Here is a 12,869-nt window from a genome sequence, read left to right on the forward strand (position 1 = left end):
AACACATTGCAAAATGTGACTTTCTGTCCCTCCCTCTTGCAGCTGACATATGCCCTGCAGAAATCAATGACATTATTGTTACAGGAAACAGTTGTGTGTTTGACGTGTGGACTACAATTGTAAGTCTGATGTCACCTTCATGGTGTACGGAATGCTCATTGTTTTGTATGAGTATGTTTACTAAAAAAAATTATGTAAAATATATGTAAACCCAGTCACTAGGAATACGGTCAACATGTTATGGTAAATTTAAAAGTCACTTTCAGTATTTTAAATGTTCAGCTTTCATTAAAATAATACTTTGTAAACCTGCCATGAAAGTTCTAGTTCAGTCATTTTGGCCTGACAACCCTGTCTCAAAATTGTGTTTCTACATTGTCAGACTAAAACCTGTAGATTTCTGATTGAAGTTTGAACAGAATGTTATGATGAGAACATTCCTCAACTACATGTTCATTTGATTACTTGGATAACAAATCTACATGTGGGCACTGAGACCTGAACCTGTGCAAAAGGTGAAGAAACAAGATTTCTTGGGAAAGTTTTTTTTTTCATTTAGGGCAAATGTAGTGCAGCTCTTGATGTCACAAAGGCCACAAATGAGTGAATATAATGTAAAAGAAAATTGTCAAAAACTGCAGGCATGCAAAAAGAGATAATCAAAGTCTATGGAAAGGATTCCAACCAATGGGTCAAAAAGAGTACTGCTGGGCCCATTTCAAGGGAGCTTTTGATTTGGGTAGGGCCAATACCCAAAAATCTGTCCTCTTCCAGCAGCCACTGGTTAGAACTGTGCATGGGCCATGCACAGTTTCAACTAGCGGCAGCTGGATTGGCTGGACATTTATGTTCATCCAGCTAATCCAGAAAAAAGACAGTCAGGACAGCTGTCCTCCAGTTGCCCCCCAGCTGAACTGGCTAAACACAAAGACAGGAAATCCCATCCCATTGTGCACCTTGGAAAAGGATAATGAGGTAAAGGTTCCTGGTTCCTTTGGGTATTTGTTTACAATAAATATTTTCTGCCAACCCCAAACTGGTAGTAACAAGGAAAAAAAGAAGGAAGTAGAAAAAAAGAGGGTTTTCTTTGCACATGTATTTAATATTTGTGAAACGATTAGGAAAGATTCAAAAGTGATTAAACACATTAGCACACTGGTGAGTAATTAAACAAATATAATGCAGCTTAGAGTGACCCCATTTATTGCAATGGGGTTCATAGCTCAGATTCTTCTTAGAATAGTGTCAGTTCAATCTAGAATACAAATGTGACAATTGGCCCTATGTATCTACGCTTTTGCCCCTATGGGCTTTCTCAGGGGATTGCGAGAGCCATCAAGCACCTAGGTAAATAATGTATCTCACATTAGGAAGGACCACCTACTCATAAAACAAGTGGAGAATGAGGTGAATTCTGCAGGTGAGTTTTCTGATGAATAAGTGAGGTACAATATTTGTGCTAGAGTGGGGATTAGTCTAGGTGCAAGAGAGATATATACGAGACCCTGGTGGCAAGTAGAGTCGCAGCATTGCAGCAGTCGCAGACCTACAGCATGGAAAAGACAGCTCTGAACTGATCACCGGGAGATCTTAAATTTTGGACATTAGTGGATCTTTAAAAGGTAAAAATTAAACAAATAGAGTTATTATTAATTAAACAATAGAGTTATTTTTTCACATTTGTGTGGTGTGTTTATTTCTAGGTAATATTTAACCCTTTCTGGGAATAGGTAAGAGGGAGCACATCTGGAGGTACCTTATGAAAAGGGGCTTCTTAATTTCAAATAAGCTTTCCACCTGTTGCCAAAAGAGAAGGGAGAAAAAAGCATGAAGCTTTCATTCTTTGGCAAGCCAAATTCCAGAGGGCCTTTTTATTATTAGAATATGGGAAACACATGCTGGATGTCCTATTTCCTATCCAGGAATATTATGGAGGACCTCACATTTTGTTTTGTTAACAAACAGCCTTTAAGGCAATACAAATGCCTGTTAAATTCCTTTTTGCAAACACAGGCAAAAACCAAGCATTTTTGCCTGAAAACATTCCTGGGCACCTAGCTGTTTCAAGATATATTCATAGACTGCAGACATACTGTAAAGACTATTATAGATCAATGTTATGAATTAATGAATGAATGCTTCCATATTTATGCCCAATACATCCCCCAATTAATTTTTTTATATACCATTTTTAAACTCCCAAAGATCCTGTGATAAAACTTTCAGGCAATATGTATTTTTTGAGGAAGTGGGTGGAGGATATATCCCCATATTTTTAATCTAGTAGGAATTTATAAGGAGATCATAGGTTTGGCTTGTATCCTTGTGCGCTTAAGTGTCAGCCTTGTATTTTTTTTATATAACAGATTTAGCCAGGAGTTCTTTTTCTCACAAGCCTGATTGCCATGTATCCTTTTTGTTTGCAGACATTATTGAAATGTATTAAGAGATGACAGTGATCTGTACCATATACTATGCAAGTGTGTGTTACTGTTTTCACACCACAAAGGCACACACCCTTCTAACAGGTTCATGCACATACTCTCTACAAGAGATACCTGATTCTCATGTGGCAAAGTGTATGCAGGTCAGGGTGTGGGTCCTTTTTTTTCTCCCACCCAGAAGCCATGTCCCCACCTTTGCCAATCTTCATCTCCTCCCTGAAGCGTTTCCACCTCACTCAACACAGTTTACAAACCAGTCGAACAGGTCAAAAGAAGATGATGATAAAAAATAATAATACAGAGGTGGATCCCCCCACCCCCACCGTTATTTCACAACTGGTGCCTTCTCTGCAGACACTTTTACTTCATCTTTGAACATTTATTCTGTGGAAGAAGTCACCGAGTAGAACAACTCAACTTCTAACATCTAAAATTCAAAACAATTGGATGCTACATCACGTTGACCTTTAAATTACTTTAATCAGTCTGTAGAGAAGGTTTGGATCAAGCATTGGAAACATTTCTGAAATTGGATTTCATCTGGTCACTTCCCTTTCCATTTTACCCATGACTAAAAGGCATGGTATATCAAAATGTCCAGACTGGATTTAAGCTCCGAAACTGTTATCTGGAATACTACTGGGGAAATAGTCATACAAAATTAATTACTATTTATTTGAATTTTCCTGTAATTTGATCCCACTTTCTTAATCACAAACAAGCACACAGTATTGGATTGTGCTGCAAAACCTTTATAAAGGGGAAACTGGCTATATTTGTGCAAATTAAGATATCAGATTACAAGGATTTTATTATCATAACTTTAAAAATTGGACTGCTATATCTTAAAATAAAAGTATTAGGTGTGACAATATAAAGCTTGTACTTGGCAAAACTGGAACTAAATCTGATTTTAACAGCGTGATCTACCAGCAAGCTACTGTAAAGAACCTACAAGTGTCAGCAAGTCAAATTACCAGGTACAACCAGGAGATATCTTACAACCAAGAAATCTTAAGGAGGACAAAATGCCCAGGGCATTTTTGGTGAAGAAGTCCAGCCTGAAATTAGGGAAGAGAAATTGGGGGGAAGTGCCTGATGAAGACAGAGGAGAGCTGTATATCCCAGGTGAATTATCTATTTTCTTTAGTTTAATAAACACTAACAATCTGTAGATCTGAGTTAATCATTGTTAAAACACTTTTGTCTGGACAATATTCTATTGATCACTAAACCTTAAAACTTCAATAATTGTTTGACAATTACATTTTATACAAACAGCTGGATATTCACTCTTTCATTTACATGATTATTGTGCTTTCTGCATGGCAGTGCTTCTGAATTGTTAAGAGCACTTTGTATGGTCTTATTACACCTTACCCTGCCTAACAGAATAAGCCTTTTTCTTACTTTCACAGTTGCTTGCATACAAAATGCACAAAGAGCAACCCTATAAAAAGAAGGCAGGTGGTGAGGTAAACTTAATTAGGAAAGAATTGCCAGTAGGCAGGACAGGCAATGTCCCTTCTGAAAATAAATAAACGTACCTGCCTGATCAAAATTTTTAAATTATGCTCTTCTGTCCTCACTATTTTGCGGGCACTACTATCTTAACCAGGTCCTCCTTCTGGTTCTGGGTCTTAAGCCACTTTGATTGGCCAGGCCAGAATAATGTACTGTGTATGTGCGCACAGAAGTTTGTGTGTTCCTGAGAGCCAGGGGTATGCAAGGATACCTGACATCATATACTGTACTAAACATGCACAGCTCAGGGTATGTTAAGGAAAAATGTACAAACAGGCAGATATGTTTATTATATTGCAGAATAGACAACACCTGTCCCTACTGCATAAATGAACCTGACAACTTATTTTTTTTTTTTAGTTTAGTTTTTTAGTTTAGTTCCGCTTAATTTTTTTTTTTTTAGAACAAGGGCACTAGTGCTATCTTGTGTTAACATGTCCATAGCTGGGCACTGTTGTTCTCCAAGCAAACAACTACTGTGTTTTGTAGTGTAGAGGTTCTCTGGAAAAACAGTGACTAGTTAGGAACATGCTATATGACACACCTGGAAGTATCAGATTGCAGTGGTATTTTGAGCAAAAGTTTCACTTTTGGAGAAGTAAGTATTAACCCAATTTTTCTTACACTCCTTATCTGCCTGCATTTTGTATAGTTGGCAGGGTCTCTAATATCCACCTGAGAAATTCATATCCTAAAAAATGTTGTTTTAGTGCCTGCTATCTCATTTTAGACCACCCCAGCCTGTGACTGGACAGTGAAAAAGCAGAGTGATGAGCTCATCTCTCTGTCACTCTGTTTTCTCTTACAATTAGCATTTTTCTTTTTAGCATATAAACTTATTGGTTCCTTGTACTGCTTCTTCATATCTCACTTCAGCCCTGCTGAACAGGGACTGCAAGATATCAGGTACTTACATTGTCTGCATTTAGAGAGTTTATATATATCTTTTAATTATCAAAATTTATCTTATCAAACCAAATCACAAGGAAACAACAAAGACATTTCAATCCCCTAAATTAATATATTTAGATTAGAATAGATTTTAAGGCATTACAACACATTTACTATGGGTGTTTCCACATGAACAATTTTAAATTTTAATGTAAGTCATAGCACAAGAATGTGCTGTAATTAGATTTCAATAACTGCAGCTGGTTGAGAAAAAGATAGCTGACTGGTTACTTTGTATGGTGCATTTTAAACATAGTCAGTGTACCTCCCACTGCCTTAATAAATAAAAACTAAAAGCATTTTATTGTTTTTACAAAAAATATCCATAAAGTAGAAAAGTGAATATAGGCATAAAGCAGAAAGCAGGTGTGTCAATCTAGTGCAGGTTTAAATATAAGAAAGAATGTTGCTTTTCTTCTTTCTCAAAGTAGACCAGCCTCTAAAGCAACCAATTAGGTTTTACCTAAAGATATTTTAATGACAGTTGACTTCTTATTGGTTGCAAAAGGTAACTGAATTTAGCAGATTTTTGCTTTATTATAAAAACTGTTATTGAAAATATCAAATAATAACATTTGTTGTAGTAAGTAAAGGAATATTGTTCAACATAATTAAGCAGAAAAAGGAAACTAAAATAATTGTTGTGTAGTTTAGTATTTGCAGAACATATCTGTAGGCATTTATTAAGAGGAAGAAGACTATCAAATTATTATTCTTTTTTTTTAAACTTTTTTATTGAAGAATATTTCAATAAATAACAATAAAAACAAAACAACAATCAGGGTTACAACAAATAGGTTGACCATAAAATATACAAATTGTAGAAAAACATACATGGAATAAATAAATAAAACAAAAAAAACAAGGACAATTAAACAGAAAGAAAAGGAAACAAACAAAAAAAGGCAGCCATATGAAAATATACTTATATAATAATGAAAGGAGGAAAAAAATGGTTCCACCATCTTGTTGACAATATCAAAAAGTTTCTATTCACATATCAACTTTGACCCGGGGGGGTCATTTTCTAACATGCGCAAAGCATACCAGGAGGTATATTCAAAGGTAGACATAATCTGACGTTTTATTGAACAAGACTGGGCCTCTATATAGGATTCCCATATTTCAAACATTTTCCCCACCTTAGATTCCTTATCCAGAGAGGCCTCAATCCAGCCCATTCTGAAAACATATCCCAATTTTACCTGAAAAAGCCCAAGTGTTGGTGGATTTGGGTCCAGCCATTTAAGTAGTTTTGGCCACTAAGGAGAGGATAGCCAATAAACTGCAGCTGCCCCTAGTAACCTTTGCACCTTGTAAATGATAGGTACCTAAAATAGACTATTCCGGGGTACATGGAACATAAATAATCAAATGTGTAGTAATGTAATGAGCCAGAACTGTCTTATTTTACAACAGTTCCAAAAAGCATGGTATAAATCTGCCCAATCCTGTGCACACTTAAGACTTAGAGGTAGGGGCATAGCCCATCAAATATGCACGCTCTGGGGAGATATACACCCTATGGTAGATTCTGAGAGTGAATGCAGAGGATATCATCAGCAGATGTACTTAGGAAATGATCAGACCATTTAACCAGACCCGTTTTTCTGGTGGAATAGTCTAAAACTAATCTAATCATTCTATATAGTTCTGTGATTACTTTACTTTTTCTAGAGGGATTGCCTTTTAACAGCAAACTATCCAGAGGATTCTTCCAATTCCTAGCAGATAGGGACTTCAATACCTTCAAAGTGTATGACTGTAATTGCATGAAAACATAGACTTCTGACCTCAAAAATGGAAATTCAGCCACCAACTCCTCGAACCAGAGGGGACGTTTCGCACTCCCATCCACCAATGAGTTGACCATTAGAATGGGAAAAGTAGGCCATTTCTGCAACAATGAGAAATTGGATAAATGTGGGAGATCCTCTATATGGTAAAAAAAGAGAGGAGTGACAATTCAGAAGATGTTTTCCCCTAATCCTATGCCACACTGCCCAGCATGAAAACAATAACGGATTTGACGTGACTTCTAGGGATGAGTGAGCGAATTTATTAAATTCGGTCCTGCGGCGAATTGGGCCGTTCTCGCTTACCAAACAGGTAAATAAATTTCGGTATACTGTATAGTAATATATTTTTCTAAAACACCTCCCTAGTGTTGTAAATTCCAGTCCAACGTCACATACCTATAGACAAAACCACATAAATATATTTTGTATTATTTTGTATTGGATTGGATACAGGACTTTGTATTGAATCCAATACAAAATATTTGAATTTCCCGCTACGACCCCCATCGACGGGCGCACACACGGACATCATCAGGAATCGCCGAGGGACGCATACGCGAACGCTGGGTATTCTAATTCTTTCCAAATTTATATTAGATTGTAGGCTATAATTCACCAAATTACTCAATAATTACTTATAATTCACCAAATTACAACGAATTACCGCATACCTCACGATGTCCAAAATTTCATATATTTAATAAAAAAAATTTTTTATAAAACATAAAAAAAAAAATCTTTAAAAAAAAATAGTGCATAATGTAATGTAACTGTAACTTTGTATTGGACCCAATACAGCTTTTTTGTATTGAGTTCAATACAAAGTTATTTGAATTTCTTGCCCCGCCTCCCGCACCGACGCATGCAGCGACATCACAGGGAAACCCCGGACATCGTCACTGCACTCGTCGGGAGAAGACAGAAGAGGACGGACGTGTTCGGAGGAGCTGCGGGGACCGGGTGAGTATATTCTTACAATTGTAATCCGATTGTCATACAATGTATGACAATCGGATTGCAATACAACGTTTGTTTAACCACCTGAGAAAAGTTCGGGTTTAACGCTATTTGCAAGTGTACCCCGAACCAAGGTCAGGTTTAACGGCCGGGTGGGTAAATACTGGATTGTATGTATATTTAGGTGTTTACATAAAAGAAATAGTACTAGTATCCAAAACTTCCAGGGACAAATACACTTTTGTGATGGAATACACAAAATTACACTCCTGAGGCTTGGCGCACAACTATGCGCATCAAACAACTGACTTTTAATAAGCCAATTGTGCTGTTTTTAGCCTTTCAAACAATTTATAGGAGAGGACTTCTTAAAAACAAGCATAATTGACTTTTTAAATTGCAGGTCCTGGGAGATTGTAAAGGTGATCACATAAAAACAAACCCCCAAAAAACAAAATTTTTCAAAAAACTTATTAAAAAGTAACCCATTTGCTAAAAGGTCACATTAAAATATAGAGACCACACAGACACCACTAAATTTACATGACAAAATAAAAAAAAACACATGTAAACCCACAGTTCCATATAAAGCCAAATTAATTAAATAATGGCCCAACAAATATTGCATTCCAAATATACCTACCAAGCCAATATGCAATTTTGACCTATCAAGGGTGGAAAACTGGACTAGAAAATATTTATGCAGGACAAACATTTAAAGATGGTAATAAAGACATATTATTGAAATAAAACAATATGGCCAAAAACACAATAACATTGCATTAACATTGACTTCCTAATTGTAAAATTGACATTGAAACATTCAAATTTTAAAAACAAAACCAGCTAAATGCTAAATGGTAAGCAAAGTATCAAATGTAGCAACATAGATTAGGCTAACAAACAAAACAACAGCCCCTTTATGTTTTTATTAGAAAAGTATAAACAGCTAATTTACAGGTTATTTACAGGTAAAAGAAAATATTTTATATATATATTATATATTATATACTTTTCCAAGAGTATAAATAATAGAAACAGATACACATATTACAATAAAGTACCAAAGCAGAACAGAAAATCTGCACACATTTTCCCTATTGAAATTGAAAAAAACAAGGCAAATTTTCCCCAAAAAATAAAAGTCTATGATCCACAGCTAAAGTAAAAAGTCAGTTTTGGTGATAGAGGGAGTAATAGGATAAAGGGAACATAAAGCCCATTTTATAGCAGAAAAAAAACAAAAAACAAACAAAAAAACATTAAGTCCATTCCTGAAAGAAAAAGTATGGAGTCCGTTTGTAAATGTTAAACACAAGTCCATTTTCCGGAGTAAGATTATCTTATAAACAGGTAAGTACATAACATAGCATTTCCCAACATATACAAATTATTTATACATGTATTTTTGACCATAACCAAAAAAAAATTTCCGCAAACACAGCAAAGTATGTACATTTTTGCTTTCCTTTTTCACAACAAAAGAAAAAAAAACATATTTTGGAAAATAAACAAAAAAGAAATTACACAAGTGTAATCCACATATACATTCCCCAGGTTCTCTGGGCTTCTAGTTTACCCATTTTTTTGCAATCTAATAAAAAGAAATCAAACATTTTGCTCATGGCATACTTAATACACTCATTTTCATTTATGAAATTTTCTTTGTACAAAAAAATGTTTCCTATTTTCCATAAAGCAAATTTCCAGCAATTTAAAAAAAACCCAAAGCAGCCTTTTCTTCTCTACTGAGAAGGAAAGAGGAGGACCATACATAACAACCTGGTGGTCAAGTGTTTGAAACCCTGTTAAAAATTTCAGCAAAGGCTAGGCTGACCGTCACAAAGCCCTTGCATATAGACAATTTCAAAAGAGATGTAGGGTTAATTCCTCAACCATACATCAAGACCGGGGAGATACAGTTGAACTCACAAAACCCCTCCTATGCTGAAAGGCACTCATGGACACCCTGCCAAGCAATATCTTTTCATTTGTTTGATAGAAATTTTTTGTCCACATTTTTCAAGATTTTTGCTAACCTTTCTGCAGTAAAAGGGGGTATAATTGCAATTTCATCCTCTGTCGTGATGAATTTCCTAATTTTGTTTGCATCCAATAGGGTGTTTTGGTCCAGGTTTGCAGATTCCAGATACGCATACATTTTTTAAAAATTGTGTACTGTTTTGGAGGAATGACGAGTGTTGGAACTGTTTGGGATGGTTGGTACCATCCTCTCCTCCTAAACACATGACCCACTGCATACTTGGGCGAAAAAGTGCCCATTTGGTTTGGAGGCACTTAAAGCAGAGTGAGAAAAAAACTGGACCACAGAAAGATCTTAATATCCAGGAGGTCTTTACCCCCATTTGCCTTGCTTTTGCGCACAATTGACCTTTTAATATTTTCAACAGTCGAGCTCCAAAACAAATTGAAAATATTTCTGGTGATTTTTTTAATTATGGAGAGAGATGGTGGATAGACAAGGCTTATGTATTTTAACTGAGGCAGAATTACCAGCACTCTAATGTTAAGTTCTGTAGTTTCCAGGAACAAATTTTTGGGTTTATTTTTCCTTGGACAATGCTCCAGCTTTGGTGCCCGTTTTGATGGTCAAAGTACACCTCCAAAATTTTAATAGCTTGACATGATGTTGCAATTTTTAGATGTTGAAGCTGCCATTTGCCATCCTAGGCCTGTACAAAAAATGTCAGTGTTTAGTACTGTCCTGTTGAGAGCAGCCTCTGTGGTGCAGAGGACAGAAACATCGTCCATATATGCACAAATTTTGGTGGACTGACCACCACCCCCTGATATAGGGACTCCCCGGATTACCTTGTCCTTTCCTAAAGATGACAGAAGTGGTTCAAAGGCACAGATAAATAGAAGAGGAGAGAGGGCATCCTTGTTTAACTCCGGACTTGAGTTGAACATCATCCGATAAGAAGCCATTGACTTTGCTAGAAGCAACACTGTAAAGACATTTGATTTGGTTAATTAGTGTAACAGGAAAACCCATTTTTTCAATACTTTCCACAGATAGATATGTGAAACTTTATCAAACGCTTTTTGGAAGTCTAGGGACAAAAGGCCAATGTTTGCTTCCTCTCGCTTGAGTACCATAGCACATCTCTCAGTAAGTTTAGACCATCATGTGCATTTTTACTAGGGATCCCACAGACCTGATCACCCTGGATAACTATGGCAACAACTTCTTTATTTACCAGAATCTTGGAGTAGATTTTTTAATCTGTGTTGAGCAAGGTTATAGGACGCCATTTCTAATAGCTCTTTTTCAGTCAGATCTTCAGAAAAGACTTGTTGGTCAACATGGTCTAATTTAAGCTCCAAAGCACAATTTTGGGCCTCCCCAAAACTCTGGGCCTCCCTTAACATGTCAGATAATATGACCTTATCGTTGATTTTTTTTATGTTTTGTTTTGAACTGATCGCTTTTTTAAAGAAACACCTGGAGCATTTTTAATTTTTTAAAAATGTTTCCACTTTTGCATTGTAATTTATGTGTCTCCCTTTAGCAGTTATGGCCTATGCTATTTGGGATATCTATTGGGATACCATTTTTTGATAAACTTGATAAAGTTTTGGAGCTGTGTGTTTAGTCTCTGGAACCATTTTAGTTTCCTCCTTGCTTCCTGTATTCCTTTCTGGATAAAGAAGGACCTAGTTTTCTTTTTGATGTTATCCTAACAACTTATGAGGTTGGGAAATTTGCCTATGTCCCTCCGCCATGACTTGTATACTGATGTGTATTGTGCTTTGATCTAGGGATCCTCTAGAAGAGTGGTATTCAGCCTCCAGATCCCTGGTCCCTTTGATGTAACTAATAAATTCAGAGGAATGTACAATAACTTGTGATCAGAGAAAATGTTGTTTTGAAAAGTGATTTTCCCTGGAGTGATAGTGCAAAGGCAAAAACAAATGTCAATGCGAGACTTACTTATATTGCTGGACCATGTATAACCAGGATCATTTGGATATGACTTTTTCCAGACCTCCTGCAACTCCAGATCAGCCATCATGTTTTTCAGTTGTTCTGATGTTTTATCGTGCCTCCTTGTTCTACAGCCGGCCCGCTTTTCACCTTGTAATACGCAGTTAAAATCACCAAAAACAATTGCAGGGGAGGAACCTGGAATGAAGAACTGTATGGTATTAGGCAATTCAGCTCGCTCCTTTTTCTCCAGGGAGCTGTAGATATTAAACACCCTGAGTTCTATCCCCCTAAATTTCACAGTGGCCAACATAGCTCTCTCAGGTACTATCTCAATAAATGTGTTGACTTTGTTCTCTTTGCAAGGATGCCAATACCTGTAGCTGAAGGGCTGTTAGTCCAGGATTGTCTGAGTTGTTCATAATTTGGGTGGTGGTCTATTTTGCACTCCTGAAGACAAAAATAATTCACAGTTAATGCTACTTAAATATCTCCTACTGTTTTGACAGCAGAGACTGCTGCTAGTGGGTTGAGTTCACATGTAGCGACTCACTTTCTCAATGTCCTAATGTTTATGCTGCCTTCTGTACTCTTTCCATCACGCAAAAATCCTATTTGCCTGCCATTTTCCTGTAAAACCAAAAGGTCTTTTGGAACGTTTGTATTTTTCCCTTGTTGACACTGTTCTACATATACCTAGCAAATTTGGTGGTTCTAACATGTATAGGGGCTTTGCTATTAATGTTTAAAGTTGGCTCATTGACTTTATTGAAATTTGCGAAATCGGCTCGCCAAAGTTTCGCGGACCCATTGGAAGTTTGAGAAAATTTTCGCAAGACTGTCAGTGGCGGTCGCTCATCCCTAAATATACCGTATTTTTCGGACCATTAGACGCACCGGACTATAAGACGCACCAGGTTTTCAGAGAAGGGAAAACAAGAAAAAAATATTCTGAACCAAATTGTGCCAGTGTAGTAAAATAGGTGAAGGCGGCGCCGATCGGCATCCATCAAATCAATCTGCGCTGCCTTCGTGGGCGGGCACAAGTGCCTCACGCTGGATCTCAGGGGAACACAGAGGAGGAACACAGACACTGGTTGCTGTCTGCCTCTGTCTGTGTTCCAGCGTGCGGCACTTGTGCCCGCCCACGAAGGCGCCGCCGATTGATTTGATGGACGCTGGATCTCAGGGGAACACAGAGGAGGAACATATTGATTTGATGGACGCTGGATCTCAGGGGAACAC

At 36.9% G+C, this 12,869-nt stretch overlaps 2 protein-coding genes across 2 annotated transcripts in view; one reads left to right on the forward strand and one right to left on the reverse strand.

The window, feature by feature from the left end:
• The first annotated feature begins 3,301 nt into the window (after positions 1-3,301).
• The window catches only part of OVOL1 (ovo like transcriptional repressor 1), a 52,454-nt gene continuing 42,886 nt past the window's right edge, over positions 3,302-12,869 (forward strand). Inside the window, exon 1 of the mRNA XM_072421319.1 lies at positions 3,302-3,572. Coding sequence (XP_072277420.1) covers positions 3,473-3,572 — 100 coding nt within the window. The 5' untranslated portion in view covers positions 3,302-3,472. The remainder of the gene's footprint in view (positions 3,573-12,869) is intronic.
• The window catches only part of LOC140337597 (uncharacterized), an 11,432-nt gene continuing 4,217 nt past the window's right edge, over positions 5,655-12,869 (reverse strand). The window contains exons 3-5 of the mRNA XM_072421321.1: positions 12,002-12,074; positions 11,631-11,822; positions 5,655-10,644 (exon numbers count right to left, since the gene is read on the reverse strand). Coding sequence (XP_072277422.1) covers positions 10,307-10,644; positions 11,631-11,822; positions 12,002-12,074 — 603 coding nt within the window. The 3' untranslated portion in view covers positions 5,655-10,306. The remainder of the gene's footprint in view (positions 10,645-11,630; positions 11,823-12,001; positions 12,075-12,869) is intronic.

The sequence above is a fragment of the Pyxicephalus adspersus genome, chromosome 9 (genome assembly GCF_032062135.1).
Source record: "Pyxicephalus adspersus chromosome 9, UCB_Pads_2.0, whole genome shotgun sequence".
In the NCBI taxonomy this organism is placed as follows: domain Eukaryota; kingdom Metazoa; phylum Chordata; class Amphibia; order Anura; family Pyxicephalidae; genus Pyxicephalus; species Pyxicephalus adspersus.